Source organism: Rhynchophorus ferrugineus, unplaced genomic scaffold (assembly GCF_030347505.1).
Source record: "Rhynchophorus ferrugineus isolate W39M unplaced genomic scaffold, kcgeb_rfMv2 rfM4, whole genome shotgun sequence".
NCBI classification, from domain to species: Eukaryota; Metazoa; Arthropoda; class Insecta; order Coleoptera; family Curculionidae; genus Rhynchophorus; species Rhynchophorus ferrugineus.
In genome coordinates, this window is record NW_027472583.1 from 59329553 (window position 1) to 59353641 (window position 24089).

The 24089-nt window shown below is 33.0% G+C and overlaps 3 protein-coding genes across 6 annotated transcripts in view; 2 read left to right on the forward strand and 1 right to left on the reverse strand.

Moving 5' to 3' along the window:
- Window positions 1-1337: 1337 nt before the first annotated feature.
- LOC143194866 (uncharacterized) lies at window positions 1338-2457 on the forward strand. The gene is made up of 4 exons (XM_076401621.1): window positions 1338-1478; window positions 1537-1628; window positions 1959-2132; window positions 2194-2457. The coding sequence occupies exons 2-4, from the start codon at window positions 1558-1560 to the stop codon at window positions 2351-2353; spliced, it is 405 nt and encodes a 134-aa protein (XP_076257736.1). The 5' UTR covers window positions 1338-1478; window positions 1537-1557; the 3' UTR covers window positions 2354-2457.
- LOC143194865 (uncharacterized) lies at window positions 2281-3101 on the reverse strand. Its single transcript, XM_076401620.1, has 3 exons — window positions 2913-3101; window positions 2737-2858; window positions 2281-2681 (listed from the first exon to the last, which is right to left on the reverse strand). Exons 1-3 carry the CDS (start codon window positions 2998-3000, stop codon window positions 2421-2423), a joined length of 471 nt encoding a protein of 156 aa, XP_076257735.1. The 5' UTR covers window positions 3001-3101; the 3' UTR covers window positions 2281-2420.
- A 216-nt stretch (window positions 3102-3317) lies between these two features.
- Window positions 3318-24089, forward strand: part of HnRNP-K (Heterogeneous nuclear ribonucleoprotein K) — a 287517-nt gene continuing 266745 nt past the window's right edge. For all 4 annotated transcript variants that reach the window (XM_076401602.1, XM_076401605.1, XM_076401607.1 and 1 more), the window contains exon 1: window positions 3318-3443. The gene's annotated coding sequence lies outside the window, so the exon portion shown is untranslated. The remainder of the gene's footprint in view (window positions 3444-24089) is intronic.

Sequence of the window (24089 nt, forward strand, 5' to 3'; positions counted from 1 at the left end):
TGTATTATTTGATTATAATCTTAATTAGCATAAGTTGTTAGGTATATTTAAATTGGGATGGGGGATTAAATATATGATTTATATAGATACAAGAACCAGTGTAGAGAAGAAGAAGAAGAGTTAGTAGAGGGCGCTGTAATTTGTATTGAGACTGTTTGAAACTGTACGAGTATAAAAGATCAGCGACCAGGGATGTAAATAAAGTTTCTCTTTTATTTCAAGGCCGTAAGTAGTGTTGTTAATTCCGTCCCATCCCGAATCATAAATGATTCGTACCGATATGTTTTCAAATTATATCTTGTTAACTTATAAATTCTTATGAATTATATTAAAAATGCTCATTTATTAAGTTTTTATAAAATATCTCTCATAAATCAGCCATATTCCAGTTAAATATTACTTAGTAGGCGATCTTTAATTATAAAATTAGTCAAGTTGAGCCCTGAAATGCAAATAATACGCTTTAATTGCTCTCTACATACTCCCGCCGAGGCCCAGAAAGAAACATTATACCGTATTTCTCGTGACAGCGCGACCATTTCTCTCAAGGAGCGCTTTTGGCAAAAGCCAAGAAATTAATTACCCATTTTCAGTCCAACTTTGCCAAAGACCAATGAGTTCAAATACCATACCAGTATTTGCTTGAAAATTTATTGACATTGTAAAGTTCTCGAGCCTAGTGAAATATATGTATATAGTTATATATAACATCGTACTTTTGTTTGAGATCCTTTGGAAACTTCGGTTTCTAATTAGATATTTTTATTATTCGTGTAGAATAACCCAACTAAATTACTTTCTTGGAGAATTACCCGGGCGCCGTAGTGACATCTATACAGAAACCTTAAAAAGATTAGGTTTATATCGATTAATACATTTAACAAAAATCTACTATATTTCCGTTCCAATATAGTTGCACTAAAACTAACACCAGTAAATAATATCATTTCCTGTGTACAAACTTAAAAGGTTGCTTTATTTTATATATCGACTGTGCTGCCATCTATCAATGATGTCTGCAAAATTTGAAATTTCAAACTAAAACTGAATTCTAATTAAATTTCCTAGGAACACAGCCAACAATATTATCAGTAACAATATATTAAGTTGTAGGGATGATAAAAGTTATATCGTCTCTTATTTTAATTTAAAAATTTGTTTTCATGTCTAATGTGCTGTCATCTATCAATAGAATTACAAAATTTGATGTTCTTATTGAATATTAATTGTATATAATAAAATGTTTTCTAGTCAAGCTTCACGGGCACGCTACGGATAATATTGTCATAATTTAGGAATAATTAATAATTAGTTTTAATTTCCTTCTAAACAAAAATATATGATATTTCAATATCATAGTGGCCGATAATACGGAATTCTGTAAATAAACACCGGCTTTTTTCAGATTCCATTTCGGTTTTTGTGTGACGATAGTATAACGACATTTTTCCGTTTTCATTTGAATTTTTGCTGAACAGGTACGTTCTGAATTATTAACCTTATAGGATGGATTGATTTAGTTTTTCTACATTTTAGAGTAGCGTTACATTATATAAAATGTCGGAGTCGCCCACGGAAAAGTGTTTAAAAAGCTTGCAAGTTGCCAATGAAGATATTATAAAATGCAGGTAATTTTTTAAAGAAATGTCAATTGGTCAATGGCCTTAATATAATTAATCAAAATAAGAGGTATTGTTTTTCGTTCTTGTCATATTTGTGTTGATGAATTGTTACACGTGTGTAAACAGGTTTTATTGGATTATGTGTTTCTGTACTGAAGAAATAGATTTTCAGGCTGTGATTTGTGCATATATGTTGTTCTGAAATTCATATTGCACCTGTCCCGGCCTGATGCTCTAGGTCATACTTGATATTATATCAAACTATCATTATATCAAAATGTAAATTCGTATTTCTGTAGTATTTTGAATCATGTGACACTAATGTTACCGTTTTAGCTTGAACACAATATTGTCATCATCTACATTTAAAAATTTACCAGATTCAATGGTTGCTGAATGGCTTCAAGGAGAAGAGATTGAGAAAATGTTTAGGAGGTCATTCGAAGAGTTCCAGGTTGATGAAAAATTTAACAAATTGAAGGATGTAAAAGAACAGAGCAAGCCTTGTGTGTAAGTACCAACAACATAATTTTCACTCAGAAACATCCATCATTGGAAAATTTTATTGTAGAACCGTAGAACAAAAGATGCAAGAAAGAAAGAAGTTTTTAGAGGATGAAGTTAAAAAATTTAGAGAAGAAATAATACAATTGGAGTCTAAAATCAATGAACATTTAATGAGTCTTAATAATATTCCTGAAGCAAACATAGAACCAAAAATTATAACCTAATCAAACATAGAAAATAAGGAATTATGAATGTTGCAAACTAAATTATATATATATATTAATATTTTGTCTAACCATGTTTTTTAATAAAATTGTTTATATACTGAGTGTTTTTCTCTATATTTAACATAATCATTTGTTTTTCTTCCTTGAGCTTCTTTATTGTGGCACTATAGTCGATATTGCTTGGTTCCTTGCCTGATTGTTTAAGTTGCAAAATTTTATTTTCCAAATCATTTTGATACTGTTCAGCTCTGGCTTTATAAATCGGGTATGTGACATTGGCTTTTTGCAAAGTCTGCAGCACATCTTTTTCTCTATTATTCAGCACCTAAATTTTGTCCTGTATCTGTTTTTATTCTGTCATAATTTAGCAAATAAAATACCTCAATAATTTCCTTGTTTATCTTCAATGTGTTTTGTAGATTTAATTTTCTAACTTCCAAGGAGTCTAATTGTTCCTTTTTTTCTTTCAGGATGATTTCCAAATTTTGAATTTCAGTAGAATCTTAAAATAATTTATATTGTGTGAAAAATTTAAAATATTATCCAGAATAAATACCTCTTTGATATTTTAGCTCCCATTCCGGCAACATCTTTTCAGCCGTTTCGATATCTAAAGTTTTAATATCTACGTTAAAATTATCCATAATTTTTAAATGAGTTGAATTAGTGACAATTTAAAGAGTTCCTCTTTTATTTTACTGTTTTGATATTTCTCGACTCGTTGTCTAGATGGCGCTACACAGTTGGCTATTATTTCTAATAATTCGGCTCAATTAACTAATTAACTAAGGTTTTTTTTATATATATCTATTTGAAGGACTAATCTATTAGGAATGTCGCCTGTCAATTTTTAATAGAAATTATTTCTTACAAAAATTACAGTTTTACACTTTGGTTGTAAGATGGCGCCACTATTAGATGATTTTCAAACAAATATGATGTCGATCATGCGTGCTCTATGTCCAAGAGGATTTAGCATCTTATCAACAAGGAAAACACGAATCGTGTATTTTAACAAAGTGTATGCCGCCATTATATTTTTCCGTGTAATTTTGTGTTTACCCGACTCGAAAAAACCTGCATACTGGTAAGTTTTCATTCATCTTATCTACATCTTAAGTCGATTCCGGTTGAATCCGACCCGGCCATGTAATTTTGCCGGTACGATTGCATGCGAAATTTCCAATATATCGATGTTTCCCTTTTCGCCGTGTTTCGACGTGCGAAGTCCTGCACTCTAAAGGGCCTCCGCCGGCGAAATACGACGATTTTCTAACCTCAATCGCGTTTTAACGACGCACGTCGCTTTCAATTGTTTTCGCCAGCGGAGGGATGTTTTATATACGTGCAGCCCTTTTTTTCTATTTAGAAAGATAATGACCCGTTGCCGGGCAACCACGGTTTACGACAATAATTCCAGCGAACGCCTCATCAAATATTAGGAAGGCCATCAATTTCAATCGGCATTTTCGATGGCCATTACGTTACTCTAATCGATATTATTGTGGATTTGTTTTTTCCTCTTGTTAGCTTTGTTGGCCTGGGAAGCTATTTTAGGGAATGAGGGTAGGTTGTTTTTTTACCTGTAGATAAGTTTCTGACCGGGTTGGTTTTGTCCGGAATATAGCTGTATCGATTATTAATTAGACAAGTGCAAGTTCAATTGTTTTAATATGTAATAAGGCACTGTGTTTACCTGATATAAGATGGAGCTTTTACGATTCTGATATTTACATTAATTTTTTATATATAAACATTTTTGTTGGGACTGGAAATTTTTTCAATTTTATTTCAACTGTAATTGTTATTACATGCAATACACGAGAGTATAGGATAATGGAATGTTATTGATTTATTTCGGGTTTTATTAAAGGTTTTGTTTTGTTTGAGTACCAAAAATATTAAAACATTATATTTTTTCATTTTATTTTAAACAATACTGATATTTTTTTAAAATTTCTTGCATAGCCGATAATAGAATATAAAATAATTATGCGTCGGGCTTCAGTGTCGTCGGGATTTGTATTATTTGGCCAGAAATTAATTGCCGTCGTTGCAGTATGAAATTAAGCTCATTTTCTCAGTTCAAAAGGCATAGAATGCTCTCAAATACATTAAGTTGTGAATAAGTAACTTAGAATAAATAGTTAACGAAGTAATTAGTACTGGAAAACAAATGCCAACGTTACAAAAGTATTGATATTTTTCGGTTACACAAAACTTTGGTTCTTAAGATTAATGATGAAGGAAAAAGTCACTTGGACTATGGACGTTGTAAATATTATTCCGCTTATTTGTCTGAGATAACATTTTAGTATGCATTATTTAAACTCTTTGCTGAAATAGTATCAATATCAGTTTATTCTTGTATTTATGACGTGTTGGAATTTTTTGTTTCCATCTTGGATTTAATTCTTTTGGCTCTCGAGTAATTCTTGTATGTGACAGGTTATAAACAAGGGCATCATTAGAATTCACACATTTTTTGGTTTTCTCTGATGATATAATAATTATATATTGTTTTAAATAACTGAAGCAATTTCTTCTTTATTGTCAATATAATAAATATATTGGCCCCCAATAATGTTCCTATATGTTTTGTAACCTCATAATATTTATATAAATTATGAATATATACGATTATAAATATAAAGTTAAGGAACATCTTCCAACAGTGGTTTAGACATGTTTGCTGAATGAGAAATGAATTCCTCATAGATCTCTATGGCTATATTCATGTTTTGGTATCTCCACGTTTAGCTCTCTACAGAATCATATATCTTTGAAGCATTGAACAATATTTGTTTGCGTGACAATAAAATGAAACCGAATAAAAATTGATCGAGGTGGGCGTTTTCCAGCGAGCACTTCCCATGGATTGATAATTTAACTTTTTTATTGGACCCTCTAATATCAACTTTTCATTAAACAATACAGTGGCTAGAATGTTTGTGAATGTGTAATTTCTAGCTACTTTTCTGTTAAATATGCACTGAATAAGTACTAAAATGATTAGATAGGTATTATTATATTTCTAAAGAGACATGACTTTATCAAATTGCCTCTGATTTGTGTAGTGTTTTTGTTAAAGGTCCAATGTTGTTAATTAATTTTAGATCTGGTATATGAAACTAATCTAAAAATGGATGAAAACCATATTTAATTATCAGATATTGGAATTAATTAAAAAAATGAAAATTAAAAATAAAATTAAAAAATTAAATTAAAAAAATGAAAATAAAAGTAAGTTGATTTCACAAGAAGCTTGTAAAAATCACTTTCTAAAGATTTTCGACCAGAAATAACAAAGATATTGGAGTACACTTGATTTAAATTCATTCACTTCCACAGTTTGAGAAAACGCCTATATTTTACTTAAAAAAAAAGCCTCGAACTTTTTCCAATATAATATTATACAAATCTTGGCACAATCTGCTTGAGTATAATTTATGGTTTATAAAGCTTTAAAAATAGGAATTAAATTGTTTGTGCATTGAAGTTATTCTGGTAATACTACCGAGATAAGAGCAGTTTTATTTTGGATTTGTTGACATTAAAAACCGCAATCAGTAACAGTATTTTATTGTGTATTAATCGCATTTTATACTCGTACTATTTTATACTAATACTGGTTTAATTTTCGCCCATTTTAATAAAAAAAATATTATATTGTTTTTTGTTTCCTTTATTTTTCGATTTTCATTATCTTCCGTTATTCTTGGGTCACTTGATTATAAATGTGTTTGTGTAAAGGCGATAGGACGGTCCTCCTACGGTTGCGATAGTCGCAGGTTCGAATTATGCTGGGGCATGGTCGTAAATTTATTTTTGTGATTCTCCTAGGCAAGAGTGTAAAATCCGACAAGGAAAATGATCCCAGTCACGCCAAGCTGGGTAAGACCGGATGTCTTCTGGTATGATTTCTAAAGTTGGTCACTAGCCAGTCGGTAGGTTTAATGCTGAGGACCGTGGTTCGGAGCCCACGTTAAACTATAGCTCCAGTTCAGATAAACCCATAGTTGGTAAAGGGAAACTTTAAAATATATTTTTAAAAAATGTGTTTGTCCTATATATTGTTTTTATTTAATTTTAATTATGTATTTGTTTTTGTTTTAAAATACAATCGGGTGTTTTAATGGTTTAAAAATAATCCATAGCGTACTAGATGGCGTTCATTTGTTTTATTGTTTTGCGATATGGTTTTATTTGGTCGTGTTGTTGATTTTTGATTAAAATGAACGATGTATTGTAATTTTCGCCATTGTTGTCCCATTCCTTGGTGTTCGTGTATTTGTTTTTTTTTATGGGGGCGTTGGAAAAAGAACAATAATAAACAAGAATTGTTTATACACTTGTGTGTGAAATTTGATTATTTTTGAACAATCTATACTATACGCAGTACGCATTTTTCTACATTTTTTATTTTATTGACTATTTATTACAATTTTGATTATATTCTCGCTGATCTTTTTCTCAAAAATTACAAAACATTCATGTTATTGAAAATTAGAAAAAATCATTGAAAATGTGATATGTCTTCATGATATTCAATATTTTCTGATATCTTTTGAAGAATAGAGGTATTGCGTAGTCAGTCTTTACAGAACAGGTCACGGCTCTCAGAGTGAGACTTCCCATATCAAAGTTCACTCTCTTAAAAACATAAAACAAAAGAGTGAACATACAAGGTAAACTATTATATTTAGTGGTTTAACATTTAGCAAATATATATTATAAACAAAAGCATTTTTGTTTGGTATATAAATACCACATGTAACATAGGTTAGTATCAATACATATCAGTTTTTGAAGGTATTTTGTGGTAAAACGCTGAATTATGTTCTTGAGGGGTATTCTGAGAGGAAATGGTATTGAATCACTTTAATTGAGGGGTAGTGCGGAGTATCGACCATGATATGCAACACTTTTTTTCACTTCAGAAAGACCATTATGTTACATTTATTAGCAGGACTCTACAGTTGAATTTCATATGACCAAATGGGCTTGAATTGATTTTGAACTTTGGTTCATTTCCTGTAAGCTAAAACGTTTGTTAATTTTATGTTTTGGAAGTATGTTTTATTTTTCAAGAAAGTGACACGGTGTTGTGTGTAACTAGTTTTGGTTGATTTGGATGTTTCCGTTACAAATATTTCGTCGAGAAACAATCGGTAGTCGTAAAACAGTCGAACTAGTCGATAATCAAAAAAGTAATCGGCTGAAAATAGCAGTTATTGTTTCAGTCAAATGCCCATTTCGACTGTTTTTTTTTCCATCGGAATAACAGACTGAGATGTACCAATTGCCTCTCTAAGAGAGAAAAGGATGGAGATAATTCTCTGTCTGGTAGAGATCAGTTGATTAGAAATCATTTTAAATGTCCCCCAATATGTTTCATCGTATTATAATATTTAGAAAATGACAATGACATAATTTAACACATTAATTGGTTTAGATTTCATTCGAATGTGCACTAACGAATGTTTTTTTTAAATTTTTTGTTTTAGCCGTGCGATATAAAATGAGCCTAAGCATAAAAATTTGGTAGCCGTCGCATAATAATATAGTTTATCAAGAAACATAAAAATGTCACCGTGTTATTTAAAAATATATGACTGGTTAATATTACGTTAATAAATTGTTGATTTTTAAATAGTTTTTTTATATCTTTGACCCAAAAAAAATGGTAGCCCATATTTAGTTACTTTCCTCTATATTGTACTATAGTCTGTTCAATAGAATAGTGAACTGACGTCATCTAGATTGATGGGGCGTCAAAACGTCACTATGTTGCCGCATTAACTCTGAGTTTTAGTTCATTTTGGCTCTGGCATAACAAAATTCTAATTTAAATAATGTTATCAAATATAATTTATTCTAACGTTATAGTATATCTAATAGATACATTATCGAAGGACTTAAACCTACAATTAACCACAGGGTTATAATAGTTCGTAGGTTAGTGTTGTGTATTATTATATTTACATTGAACTCTTTTCCATACCACCTATGAGGTAGAGTGCTAGGCGCCTGTGCTAGTAGTATTCCCTGGAGGCCTAATCAATCTAATTAACAACTGTATAACCAAGTAATGTATTTTTCTTTTATTAGTTCTTGTTTTTTTTTCGGTACAGTGTTTCCATGTAAAATCATTTTGATATTACTACATGTGTACATCTTTCTTGATATAAATAGATTTAATCACTGTATTCTTCCTAATGTATTTACCATATCGGCAAAACAGTTAATATTCTTTATTTCCTCACACATTTTAGCCACATTCCCATATATATTCCGAACAATTACACACATATATATGCACATAAACCTTTCACATTTTGCAATATTATTACCTACAGTTATTGTATCTTTACATCCTTTAAATCCTATATTACCCAACTATGTTTGAAAGCACGCTCTACATCCCTCAACGCTGCATATGTCTAAGCTTTCTATGGATGCAGACTAACAGTTTCCTCTAAAATATTTTGTATTAAATTATGTTTATATTGAAAAAAGTGCTTACTGTTTTTATACATTTCGTATATTTAATCTCTGATAGAGCTATATGGAGCTGTATGAGGACGGTTTGTTTTCGGTGAATAAAAGATAATCATTTTTTTGAGATATTATAGTGACTATATTAATATTCAGTGCAACTGCAACAGGTTAAAACATATTTTCAATAAAAACCGCAGTAACTTAATATTTAACAGTAAAAATGCTTACTTCTCTAATGAATTTAGAGATATTAGAGATTAAAGATGCAATCCGTTCTGTCTGGCTTCGGCATTTTCAATCAGAGTTATAATAAGCACCGTATAAGTTAGTATAATTAGTATTTTGAAGAATTTTACGGACGTTTGACAACCATGTTTCGGTTACATGTTCGAACAGCGTTGCTTTGGAGGAAAATAATAATAAAAGGGGAAATATTGTCGGGTTTTAAAACAAATGTACAAATTGCGACACGCAATAGACTAAACATCTTGATGACGTGAGTTCACTGTTATTTTGAATAGACTATAGAAACTGATATTTGCGGTCCATTTTCGGTGTGAGTTTTGACTCTTGGGCAGTGGTAAAGGAGATTGAATCGAATAAGATTGAGAATTTTTATTGGTATAGTAGTTTTAGAGATTAGTTTAATTGGCATTAGTTTAATTAAGTATTAGTTTAGGATTGTTTTATTGTACTTAAAATAGAAATACTTTAAATATCATCTTTCCTTGTACCCTCCCATTAGCCCCCTTTACCTAGTGCATCCCGTATCCCCTTCATGGTTTTGGGATACCAGAGAGTCAAGAACCACGCGACGTTCATTGAACAACCCTCTCCCTCCCCACCTCCGAAAGGAACGTCGAACGAAGAGCGCCGATCGCTTGGCCTTCTCAGGAGTTGTAGTGGGATTTTGGTAGTTTGAAGAAAAAAAGGTTACAATCTTTTAAAATGATATTTTTTCGGCATCCCATATTCAGCTATTGCGATAGCCTGCTTCCAGCTGAACAGTCGTGAGACGTATTGGGTAGATTTATAGCTGCGGGGCCGCGTTGCTCGTGTCCGTTTGCTCCTTCGCCCGTTCTGGGTCGCATCATCGATTTCCGGTCGCGTTTATTTTTAGTCGCCGCCGTCATTTCGGACACTAATCATCTCCGATCGGCGCTGACGATGATATCGCGTGCTGGACGCGTCGCGGTGGCCATGGAAACGCGTCTATCAACAACCGACGACGCCGCCACCGCCGCCGCCGACGGCGGAGCGGACGACGCGTCAATTTTTAATGAAGCCGCGGGTCGATTTGTCCATCATTTATTTAGCGTCGCGGTCGATGATGATTGGCCGGTTTGGGGCCGCGGATGGGTTTCCTACCCACCGTGGTAATCGTCCCCGGTCGGGAAATGGTCGATCTATTTATCGTATAGGGGTTGGTCGAGAACATTTCGGGCTATGACCCCGCGGGGAATGATAATGTTCATTGAATACACCGAGTTCTGTTGGTATATGTTAGTAAGACATCTATCGGGTCCTTACCCCGCCATCTGCTCACAAGTTATCATTTTAAACATGTTCAATCATGTAACCATGAAGTGAACTCATTTTTCTAAAAAAATTACATTAAAATGCGAAACGAACAGCTCTAACTACGAAAAAAGAGTACATCATTTCCAACAATACGAGATTAAAAAAGGAGAAATACAAGCTACGATAGTTCACGACGATTCACGATTCACGACTAATAACACTTACAAAAGATAAAGAATTACTTTCAGCAATTAATCATCTAGATGATTTTTTGTTCCCTATAATGTTGGCACAGAAAATGACATGATGGGTGTATATTTTCATCAAGTAACCACTTGTACAGCTTTGTTTTACACGCATCTCAAAAAAATTTCGGTACTCATGTTTACTACAGCAAAACTAAAGTACTTCAAGTCCCAGTTGACAGTTAGAACTATAACCAATTTTGACGTACGGATTGAATATCCGAGTTTAAGGCATCGTTAAGAATCGTTCTAATCTGCTCGGGTCCAAAAATTGAACCGAATTTTTATACTTGTGAAATACTTCGTTGGATAAATTCAACATTTTAGCGGTTATTGGTTCTTTTAATATTCTACTGTGTAAATCTGACCACTGTTGGAGATAGGCCTCAACTGTTGTGGCCAATATTAGTCTCCTAGTTTTAAGATCGTTTTATCTTCCACCAAAGGGTTCAAACCATTGTATTGTGCGTCTCTGAATTTGTTCCTCAACAGTGTACTGACTGTTTCATTTTAAACGAATTCGATCATATTTCTAATATGATATCGGACAGAAACATGTAAAATTTACATTAAGCATTGCACTTACAAGAAATCAAGCTTACATATGTCATAGTGTAACATTATCCAAGCCATACAGAAGGATCGGCGAAATAAGCATTCGAAGGAGGCAGATCTCTTCCATAGGCACCGTCTTAGAATAGCAAAATATCCTGCTTGGTCTTGGTCGATTCGGCTTATATCTCCGTCTTTCTCGACTTGTGCTTTTGCACGCTCTTTTAACTCCCATTCGTTATTTTCCCACAATTTTTTTTGTATATTTTAAAATGTTCTTGTTTTAAAGTGACTCCGAACCACGGTTCTTGGCATTAAGCCTACCGAGTGGCGAGAGACCAACTTAGAAATAATCCCAGAAGACATCCGGTCTTACTCAGCCTGGTTACTCATTTTCCGGATACGGATTTTGCATTCTTGCCTAAGGACAATCACAAACATAAATTTACGACCATGTTGCAGCAGAATTCGAACCCGCGACTATCGCAACAGCAGGAGGACCGTCCTGTGGCCTTAACCATTTTCCGACAATTGTTTGTTTGTTACTGATTCTTTGATAATTTATATATCTCTTTTTTCCACTTTGTTTTCCTTCATGCTGACGGTATTCTCTCTCTGATCACTAAATTTGCATTCTGGCACAGTGAAGAGAGAATTTAAAACAAGCACTATATTAAATTATTTAAATATAGAACCGAACCGAACACATCGGAGCTCGGATTTTCAAAAATATCTTAAGAAAATAAAAATGCATAATCCGTAATATCTCGTTAATGCGATTCCAACGGCATCACGAAGCGATGGGATAAACATGCCGCCATAAAAACAACGAGCATCACAAATATTAATTCCGTTGCGTTTCCAGCCCGCAGATAAAAAGAAATATAAATATAAAAAGCACATCCAGGATCCCGTCGAATCCATAAACCTATTAATAAAAAGCAAGGACGATCTTGAAACCGGAAATATAAAACATATTTTCGTTGATCGTGGGATGGCTTAGCGTGCGCCAAATTTCTGGCACTCACACGGACGCGTTTCGACGTCGCTGGATCGAATACGCTTCCAGAGAGGAACACGTCGACGAATAAATGGGTTTGAAAATCGAGCAACGGTCATCGATAAATTTATAATATCGTCTTGTAAAATCCATCGCGATAGCTTCAAGATGGATCTTTTTTCTTTTTTTCTTTTTTTCTTGGGAAGGGTCGACGTTGGCGGTTTATGGCGGCCTCTGATTAACTTCTTGTCTATTGATGCCAAATAATCACGGCACGTTTAGTTGTTTCCACTCTGATCACCGTGTCTTGGTATTATCAGCGTTGAATCATAGTCCCATATCCGGAAAGTTTTATTCATTCAATGTCGCATCCTGAGCCAGTATTTTAGTCAACAATTAAGCTTTTAAATTCAAATCTAACACTAGTTTACAATTGCACCATTTGTCAATCTCTTCTTCTGTGTGCCTAATGGACTTCATTCAAATCAAATGGTGTTATTTTAGACAATCCTTTCCTTCAATATTTCTCGGCCTGCATATCTACTATAGCAATTCTTTGTCATATCCCATAAGAATTCGATTTGATTGAATATGCAGTGATAGGTAGGAAGACGTTACACTCTGTGGCCAAATTGTTAAGCTATCTGATCTACTGTATATCTTTTTTCAGGCCTATTCCTAAAAATGTAAATTACATATAACACAATTAAACATTTAATTTATGACAAAGTGACAATTTGAAGCTAAGATAATTAGCGTTGAAAGAACGCCGCTGAAATAAATATAAGAGCTATATACTGTCCATCAACATACAAAATAATACAACTACAACGACTGTACAAAGAAGTTTATTATTAGAGGTGATTTTAATATTAAACACACAGTTTGTAAAAATAGCAGTTAATATTATAAATTACCTACTTGCTGGACCCAACTACTAGATTTTTATTATATTTTGAAAGTCATCCCATCAAACCAAATAAAAATTGAGAGCTTGTGCTAATTATCATCTGATCACACTCCAGTATTATCCTTAGCCTAATCTTACTAACAAATTTATTAATTGGGACACTGGAATTATAAGTCTAACAGGTCAATTAAAAAGTCCCCGGCCTACTATAGTAAAACACATTTTTTGGTAAAATTAGTTTTTTTTTTACTCAACATAATACCCTTCAAGGTTAATACACTGATTATAGCAATCCTCCAACTTTTCGATACCATTTATGTAGTACGATTTGTCCTTTGCTTCAAAATAGGCTTCGGGGGCCAGATCTGGAGATTATTGTGGATGAGAAAGCAATTCGAAGCCCAATTCATGGATTTTTGCCATCGTTTTCACCGACTTGTGACACGGTGCATTGTCTTGGTGAAGCAGCACTTTCTTTTTCTTCAAATGCGGCTTTAATAACGCCGTCCGGCCAATAATGCTATGTAATAGTCGCTGTTGATGGTCCGTCCTTTTCCAAGGTATTTAATGAAAATTGTTCCATGCGCATCCCAAAATACAGACGCCATAACCTTGCCAGCCGACTGTTGCCATCCTATTGTCACATATCGACGCAAAAACTCGGGTTTGTTAAGCTTGATCGTCTTCACACACTGCTTCGAATCATCAAGTCGTCGTTGTTTTTGGTCAAAAGTGAGCTCTCGCGGCACCCACGTTGCACAAAGCTTTCTCATACCCAAATATTCGTGAATGATATGATATATGCGTTCAGTTGATATCTTTAGAGTGGCTGTTATTTCATTCAGTTTCAACTTACGGTCATTCAAAATCATTTTGTGGATTTTTTAAAATGTTTTCGTCGATAACAACCTCTTTTGGGCGTCCACTGCGTTCACCGTCTTCGGTGCTCATTTCACCACGTCTAAACTTAGCATACCAATCCTTGATGATTTATTTTCCTGGGGCAGTGTTCCGAAACTCGGCAACAAGTCAAGTGTTTGCCAACTGTATTATTTTTCTTCAAAAAGCAATATTGAATCAACACACGAAATTCCTTTTTATCAATTTTTTTCACAATAACAAAAGTTGCTTCACTCAAAGTGCTATAATTTACAAACTAATGATCCGACAGCTGTCAAATTTATACACGCATCTTTTGAGGGTTAGGGCTAAAAAAAAAATATGGATTTCATTTCATATGGATTCTAGTAGCGCCATCTATGTGTTCTCAATTGACTAGTTATATATAATGCAGGAACAAACAGTTTAAACGTTTAAGACCCAAAGGATATACAATATTGAGCAGCTAACCCGAAATACAATAGATCAAGAGAGAAATCAGGATATGAATTAATTAACCCCTTGAAATTAAGGAATTGATAAAAGAAAAAGCTAGGAGTATGGCACAGAACCAGAAATGTTGTAGACTAAACAATATACAATTGACAGAATTGCTTCGAAGAAATTAATTAATATTAAAATTGTTAATATTCTTTGCAACTTTCATTTTTACTCCATTTACTGCCATATTCGGTTAGTGTTTTGTTAAGAATAAGCAAATAAGAATAAATCTCCCTTAATGTTATTAAATGCTTTTAAAAGTAGTATTCTTTGAAAACCAATGTCTGGAAGTTCCATCGTGGTTTATCTTTACACCATTTAAATCATATGTTTCCAGAAAGTGTATATGAACTGATCACTTACATCTCCTAAAGTGGTGCATATTACTTAAGTTTTCTATAGATACTTCTCATACTCTTCCTGAAATAATTGTATTAAATTAAGTTTATATCGAAAAAATTACTCACTACACATTTCTTAAATTTCATCTCGAATAGAGCTAACATTAAGACGGTCTGGATCTGTGACCCGCTGCGTATGCGGACGCTTTATTTTCGGTGAATCCAACATTATATTGTTTTTTATTATCTGCATCTATAGTAGTTGCAACAGTTAAATACTTGCTATACTAATGCCAATAAACACAACTACTTAATATTTAATAGCATCAATACTCACCTCTCTAATGTATTTTACTGGCTCACCATTACTTCGTTCTTGCTAGACATAATTTAAGACATTAGAGAACATTCTATCTCATTTTAACTAGACTAGACTTTAGTAAAATGATAAAGAAAAATTCGGTCATAATTTTACACACACACTGCTTTCGACGTAATCCATGACGTTCATTGAATCTTTTATTGGAAAGACTATATATTTTTTTCGAGTAACTCTTATAATATATATGTTTTCTAGATGTTCTAATATTCCAACAGAATCTCAAAAAACTGGAATACTCGGTGTACAAATGTACGCATTTACGTAATATACTAAATCAGTAGGACTATGTAGCACAATGCGATTATATCCAGTGCATGTCTACTGGCAGTTAACGAGATCTTTGCCAGTCCATAACGGATCTGTCCTATATTCATTCTCCGCTATCATAACAGTTGTGGAATTCAGACGCAGTACATTATGCATTCTGAAAGAGTATCAACCTCTTGCGTAAACCCATGCAGACGTTCTGCAAAACATCATTATGCATTCGCAAGGAGTATTCTGTTTTGTTTCAGATGGAAAAATACAAATGCACAGTGCAGTATAGTAAAATTATATTTGTTTAAAAATGCAGACTATTATTTTATAAAATATTATTGAAGGTTATTGTCAATTACATCAATAAATGCACGTATTTGATGCTTATAGTTAAGTTTCGAGAGATTTTCCGTAAAATTAAAGTTCTACTTGGCAGTCTTGACCACCGTTTCCCTTTGCCATCTTACAGGCTTGCCAAGAATCAGCTTTTGACTTTTTGTAAGAACTGTTGCTTGGTGAGAATATGAGTAATTAACCGGAAAATGTATTTTACAAGATTTTGCATGGATTTGTATTCAGTGCTTGATAAAGACGTAACAACATTAACATCCTTAAGATTTTAAAACTGCTCCTTTTGCAATTGATTTGCTTAAGTTTTATTTATTTTTCGTTGTTTATTACCATGTAGTTCTATATCTGATGTGTCTCATGCGCAGATTTCTTCAAATAAAAGAAAAATTGTCCGGAAATGTCGCTTCGTTTTTTTTCCACATTTCACTAAAAACTTCTGGAAAACATATGGGTCGCATACCATATTAAGCAGGCAACCAGTTGCTTCGACATGCTTCATCCACTAATAATTTTTGTTGAGTTTCGATTGTCTTGGAACACTCATGGTATAGATTTCACTTTTGTTTTGAGCTCATTGACATATATCCATGATTCACCAACTGTGTAGATGTTTTTAATTTTTTAAGCATGTCTTAGATTCTCATAATTAATTATTCATGCTTGGTCCCACTAATGTCCTAGGATACCTCAATCTAACGCTATATTACTCGACGATTTTGCTTTATAGGATCACGTGCAACATCGATGTTTTTTGCCTCAGCAGTTTCTTACAATAATTTAAGGTGACACTTTATATATAAAGAATTAAGTCAATCGATTTGCTGTTGTCTTAATGTTCATGAATTAATGTAACTTTTTGCCCGAGTTATATTTTCCAATTAGTGCCATTAAAACTTAAACTAGAATGTCAAAGTGACAAATGTTAGTGCTGTTAAAGCCAGATATATATATATATATATATATATATATATATATATATATATATATAAGCCAGATATATATATATATATATATATATATATATCTAACTTTAACAGCACTAACATTTGTCATGTAAGATATGATGATTGAAGTATTTAGAATTAAAGACTTTGTTTATATTAAAATTTGAATGCATCTGCAGTGTTGTCTGTACAGTCCTTCTAACAAGTCGCCAATTTTTGGCTTCAAAATAGTTTGTGAATTTTCGGTACACGCATTATAGTTTAGTTTAATTTAGGGTGTAATGCCACCAAAGGCAGCTTGAAGTTACTTAGCCACTGAATGTCGCTATGAACTAACATACACCACCAAATATTAGTCAAGGTAAACCGTCCCCAAAGGCGTATGGCAGTAGTTCGGTTTCTCATTCCGTATACTGTTGGAGTTGGAGTCACTAAAACTTAGGGAACCATTCCATACAGCGATATGAATGGAAATTTGAGTAGAAACAGTGTTATTTAGAAGATCAACAAAGGCAAACTGGCGCTAACGAAGGTACAGGTGATACTCAAAACTAATTTTATTAGAACTACTAGCGACCCGCCCCGGCTTCGCACGGGTGCAATGCTGATACTAAATTAAATACACAACAGAAAAAATATGACCGTTGTATATAAAAATATAGCGGCCCGCTCCGACTTTGCACGGGCATAAAATATATATGCCTATGTCACTCAATGAAAACATGGTTAAAATCGATCCAGTATTTTTGGTTTATTCATTACTGCCCTTGGCCTGCACGCATTAAATTTGGAGTAAAACAATTCCTCTTCCCCTATACTTACTATGAAGATTTCCTGCTATCTTTGGAATATCTAAATTCATACAATTTTTATTACATTACACATTTTTAAACGCAAATTTTAAATTTGTAATATCTCCGAAAATATTTACATGCTGTAAGGAACCATATTGATCTATATTAATTGCACACTGTATTTAAGGTACTTAATTCGATAAGGATTAATGCCGTATTGCTTAAAATAGCTTCGTAAATAAGCCATTTTCTCACGTAAAAAGTAAACAATAAAAATGGTTAATGTGGGTTATCCCTAAAAGATAAACATATACCATCGCGGACTTTTTTGTAGACCTTTTTATGGTGTACAATACTGTAGTACATTAATTTGATCTAACTCGTAGGGTTAGGCAGCGTTTTTGCTAATTGCTAAATAAGCCTAAAAAAATAGGTTAATTTACGACATCACGTTAGAAACCTCTAAAATTAGCAATGTGCCTTAGTATATTATGCATGTATTATACATATAAACCTTCCTCTTGAATCACTCTATCTATTGAAAAAAACCGCATCAAAATCCGTTGCGTAGTTTTAAAGATTTAAGCGCACATAGGGATATAGGGACAGAAAAGGCGACTTTGTTTTATACTATGTAGTGATATACTGTCCAGATGGGACAACGACCATTTTTACCTGTCTTGTAATAGATAAAACCCTCAGTGTCGTTTTGTCTCGTCATTCAACAAGTTGCCGCTTCTTTTCATAAAATAGATCTTTTTTTTGAAGTTACAGTTTTCACATATTTTTTTATATAAAATAATCAGATATTGTTTATAATATTATCACAGGTAACGGAAAATCGGAAGTCGTTCAGTGCAAAAGCCATTCAGTTTGCTTTTTAAGCACTAACCATAGCATATAAGATCTTGTAGAAACCTTGTAGGCTACTGCTTCTATGGTGTGACTTTTAGAGCGTTCAGCTCCCAAATGGAAATCGCGTGTTCGATTCCCGGCGAGGACTATAACTTTTTATTGTTCTAGTTTATATAGAACATTTGTCAAATCACCTAGGCTAGGAATCACACCGGGGCCTGAACCGTTCCTTATTTTCGATAATCTTTAACCTTATTTTTCCTCATACGGGCTGCACCTTTACTTGGCTTGTGTTAAAAATCTAAGTTTGATTATTTTTTAATTACTTTTGAGTTCCGTATTTATATTTCGAAGTATTTTTTTGTTAAAAATATTTTATTTATCAGAAATTATTATTAATAGATAAGATTAAAAAATATAACATATACGAGTGTAAATTTTTTCATGGCGCTATAAACATAATTTCAGAGAAATATATAGGAAACGACTTTAATAGACATTCGGACTAGCCAAATCGTTTTGTCCTCTATTCCATTGAATATACTAATAAAACATTATGGTAATGCATCAATATTGTTCTGCTTTGCATGCGATATCCTACTTAGCTGGTTAGATTTCGACCGATTTCCTAAACTACTGAACCATCTTTTTTTATATCGTTAGGACTGCCTCTGTGTTTTATGTTGGACAATCTATAAATGACCGCCAGGTTATTGATTTTTCGGTTTATTTATTTAGTAACAAGTATTAGTATATTGTAGCGTTTTAGTTTTTACTAGGAATATTGAAAATAGAAAGAGTGAATAAGTTTTCAGTTATTATTGTTGTAGTTTTCAACAATATTTGTCATTCATTATATTCAAATGATGATACCGGTGATACTGCAGGAGCTCTTCTGTACTAGCTCGAGACTTTTTGCGTTTAGAATGGTCGGAGTCGATCCGCTTTTCATATTTTGTAACCGACTTCCGAAAAAGGAGGAGGTACTTTGTTCTGCAGTATATATATTTTTTAATGTATGTTCGCTGATTTCTCCATCAATTATGGACAAAATTCTTTTTTTATTCGAAGGGGTGCACTTCCGAGGTGGTCCCATTGGGTCAGATGGGGAGGAAGGGGGGAAATCGAAGGAAAACCTCAAAAAACCAAAAAATTTATTTATGTATAATGTTATTGTTGAATTGATGTGACGGAAAATTGGAAGTATTTCAGGGTAAAATCCATCCAGTTTGCTTTTTATGCACTAACAATGGTATATGAAAAGTCGTAAAAAAATTGCAGGTTAACTAATATGGTGTAATGGTTAGAGCGTTCAGCTCACACGTTGTTGCTGTTCTAGTTTGGTTGGAACATCTGTCAAATCGCCTAGACTATGTAGCGGACACCGGGACCTGAAGGATTCCTTATTTTCAAACACTAAAACGAGAAAAATGAAATATTTTTAACAAAACATTTAATAACTAAATAAAAATACGCTGTAATAACTAAATAAGAATAAACAAAAACTTTATTTAACCTATCTACTACACGTATTTAATATTCTACTATATACACATAATTTAGCTTAATACCTACCTAAACCTATTCATCCATTTACAATATTATTTTAACTACTATCAACTGATGACTTTGATGTCGGTGCCGAGCCCAAACAATACAAAAATAATAATATAATTTTGTGACATATACGCAAAATTAAATTACCAACAAAACAAATCTAAATCAATATAACTATTTGGGTTTTACCAATTCTTCTGCCAACTTCTATAGCTTTATATTATATGCATGGCAACAGTTGTTATTATGGCAAACTTCTTCCTACCTTAATGTTTGTTAGAACGATTTCCAAATATAAGAAGAGACTGTTTGTTGGGTTTGTCTGTTAGTACATTTAAACATCTAGTGTTCATAAAAAGAAAATATTTTTTTACTGATTAATTAATTTACTGAACACGTGACTGTATTTTCTATTCCACATAAAACTAGTTAATTACTGTATTTTGTATTTCAAATACATGACTTAAATATATGTTGTATTTACCGGTTTTCCGTAATAGATGTCGCTAGGGTTAGGTATGCAATGTTATGATTAGAGACATATGTCATTCCCTTACCATTACAGATTTATACCTCTTTGAAAATGTCGAGTTTCGTACCTGAAAATATGCATTTGCGGCACGCATTCTTGTATCATTACTTTTCTTATTTGATCAAAATAAAAAAGCCGCTAAAGGTCATTGTTTTCTGGTTACGATGAGCATCCCTTAACCTTACAAATATGTGATGCGTGATTCGGAACATTCAAAAGTGGTGATTTCGATGTGAAAAACAGAAAACGTTTTGGTAAACATAGGAAAGTGATTTAATAACGCTCTAATAACAATAATAACGATAAGGCGCCGTATCATAGAGCAAAATCGACTAAGGAAGCGTTAAAAGCACTTGGATGGGACATATTTTTGCACCTGCCGTGATCTCCAAATCTTGACCCGCCTGACTATCAACTATTCACATCAATGGGACACGCGTTTGTAGAGCAGGACTTGGCCAATTTCGAAGAAGTTAGAAGATGAATGGTTTGGCTCAAAGAACGAACAATTTTTTGTGTAATTGTAATGTAAATGTAATTGTAATTGTAGTGTAATTTAAATAATGTATAATTGTTAGTTTTGTTTCGAAAAATGAAACTGTAAAGGCGTTCCGGTACACTTGGTGCATGTGAGCTAGTATCTTGATATTTATATTTTAATAAAAGCAAAGCATATATTTTGCCCAGCTCTCTCTATATTTAAATATATTGTAAGTATTACGAAGCCACCGAAGTTTTCCCCAAAACAAAAACTACAGGTCCTAATGAGTATAAATGATCGTCGAATAAAAAGAAAAACATTAAATTATCTATGAATTCCTGTCGTTAGTCTCGTACACGTGCATAACCCTCCTCACTCCCCCGAGTACTATTAAATATATTAAAGCATTTCTTTTTTCGGTCGTTTCTATTTACCATCGCAGCCGTATTTTTCCGCCATCAATTTTTCACTTTTCCTACTACCCCCCCACCTCCTCCCCTAGCCAGTTCCCTCTTTACCCCGTGAGGTTCCTTCAAGGTAACAACACTTAGTAAAATGATCGTCATCGGTAGTAATCGTCAATACATTAAGCGATATTTAATATTTTTCGTCGGGATAACAACAAATTTGATCGAGGTTGCCTTTTAAATATTTAAGGGGATAGGGCGCGTGACGTGCGGTATATTCGTCGTCATTTGTTTTAAGCCTGGAGGCAGCAGCCTTAATAGTAAGGCCTCGTAAATACGACGCGAGTAATTATTTGATGTATGTTTTCGATTTATGTAGTTGTTTATATAACTATTGCTTGTTGTAAGAGATCCATTATTCTTGCATGGCATTGAAGCTTTTATTTGTCCTAACACTGCGCATACCAAGATCTTTCTGGTCGAATCCATGATAATCCATGATCATTTTAACTTAATGTGTACGTAAGTGATCTGTTTTCATCGCCTGGTATCAGACTCTTTAGAAATGGATCGATGTTGTGCAAGATTCTACTTTCGGGGACGCAATAAAATTCTATTTTACCCCGTTACCAGTTCGTGTAAAGTATGTAGTTTATTCAATAAAATAGTGAATTCGCGCGTCATCAAAATTTAGGACGTTAAAACGTTGCAATGTTGCCGCATCAACTTTGACTTTTAGTTTATTTTGGCTTTGACATGTAACAATATTCTAATGTTAATAAAATAATGAAACAAAAATATTGTTTATACATACATTATCAAAGGACTTAATCATACAGTCCCAACAGTTTGTGGGTTAGAGTTATTTTGTTATATTGACATGGAAATATCTTCCACTATGAATTCTGGTTATGTTTTTATGTAGTGGTATCCCCTGGAGGTCTAATCCACCTAATTAACAATTCTATATCCGAGTAATGTATTTTGTATTCATTAGAGAGAGCATATTTACCTTTTTACGTTAGGGTCTTGTTTCCTTCATGTCTGTATTTCCTTATCAAGTCATTTTGAAATCAATGTTTATCTTCTTAGTTTCTTCTGTTACTACTTGTGTACATATTTCTTGATAAAATTAAATTTAATGACTACGTTGTCCCTAATGCACTTGTCATATATTCAAAACAGTTAATAACCAATTTCTCCTCAAGCGTTCGAACAAAATGCTCATGTATATTCTGAACAATTACACACATATCTATGAACAAAATTCTTTCAAACGATTTTTTACAGTTATCCTATGTTAATCATATGTACTCAAAATTAGTTGTTTTGACCTTCATCAACATCGTATAAAAGACAATTAAACATTTCATTAATATTTATCGAGTAATAATTTGCAAGCGATTTCTTAATCACAACCTTTGTCGATCTGCTTTCCCCGGTGTGTTATGGTATGATGCATTGTCCAAATCTGTGCAAGAATATGTTATGGTTCATTTCTTTATGGTAGTGGCCCTTGGATTTGAAGGAAAAAAGGAAGTCTGCTCAAGGAATGAAATCATTTCTGTTTCTAGCATGAAGAACAATATATCTGCAATGAATTAATTAAACATTGTATGATTAACAAAGCCTAATCAAATGTTATTCAAACTTTTATCATTTCATATCAACTTTTGTTGTCTTTACACTCTTTTTGTTAGCGTCTTGCCAAGAGTGGCCCAAAGTTCAATTTTTAAATATTCATGTCTTGTACGCAAATTGAAAAAACAAATCTTTAGAATAAATATTAATTTTATTATATGCTTTTAAAATTTTTATATATTCTTTTATAAGTTCCATAGACCTCTTCGTGGTTTATCTTTACACCTTTTAAATTGTATATTACCCAACCGTGTATGACCTGCATATCCCTAATTAATTTTCTATGGATACTCTCCGAACTATCAGTTTTCTCTGAAATAATTGTATTAAATTATGTTTATATCGAAAAACTACTCGCTGGTTTTATATATTCCTTAAATTTATCGAGTAGAGCTGGTAATATCAAGGAAATCTTAATTCTTTCGCTTCGCAGGTAAATAGTATCTCTTTGGTCACAATGTCTTTACTAATAATCCAATGCAGCCGCAATGCTCCAATAAAACGCGAGATACCAATAACTTTTTTAAAAAATATTTAATTTTAAACTACTTTGTGTTATATAAATAATATTCTTGTTTTATATTATTTTAACCACAAAAGTATACAAAATTAATTTGCACTGGTCGATCAAAACATTATACCTTCACAATATAGCAGATGCCATTTCGTAAATACTCATCCAGATTCCTGAAAAATTTAGCATTAACAAACTACCGACTAGTTACATTATCATTATTAACTCATCATAGAGAAAAAAATCCTAATACCATCACACCAGTTTGGGTTTATTAACAAGCACTCAACAATTGACAGGTTCACAGAATAATAGATGTTATTAAAAAAAGCCTACGAAAGTAAAAAAGTATGCTCAGCTATATTTTCAGATGTAGCACAAGCCTTCGATAAGGTTTGGCATGAAGGCCTTATTCATAAACTACAGAAAATGCTACCAAAACAACACACCGAACTATTAAAATCGTACATTACAACCAGAATGTTTAGAGTCAAACAAGAAGAAGCTTACTCTACAATACAAGAATCTAAAGCAGGGGTACCACAAGGAAGTGTACTGGGGCCAATG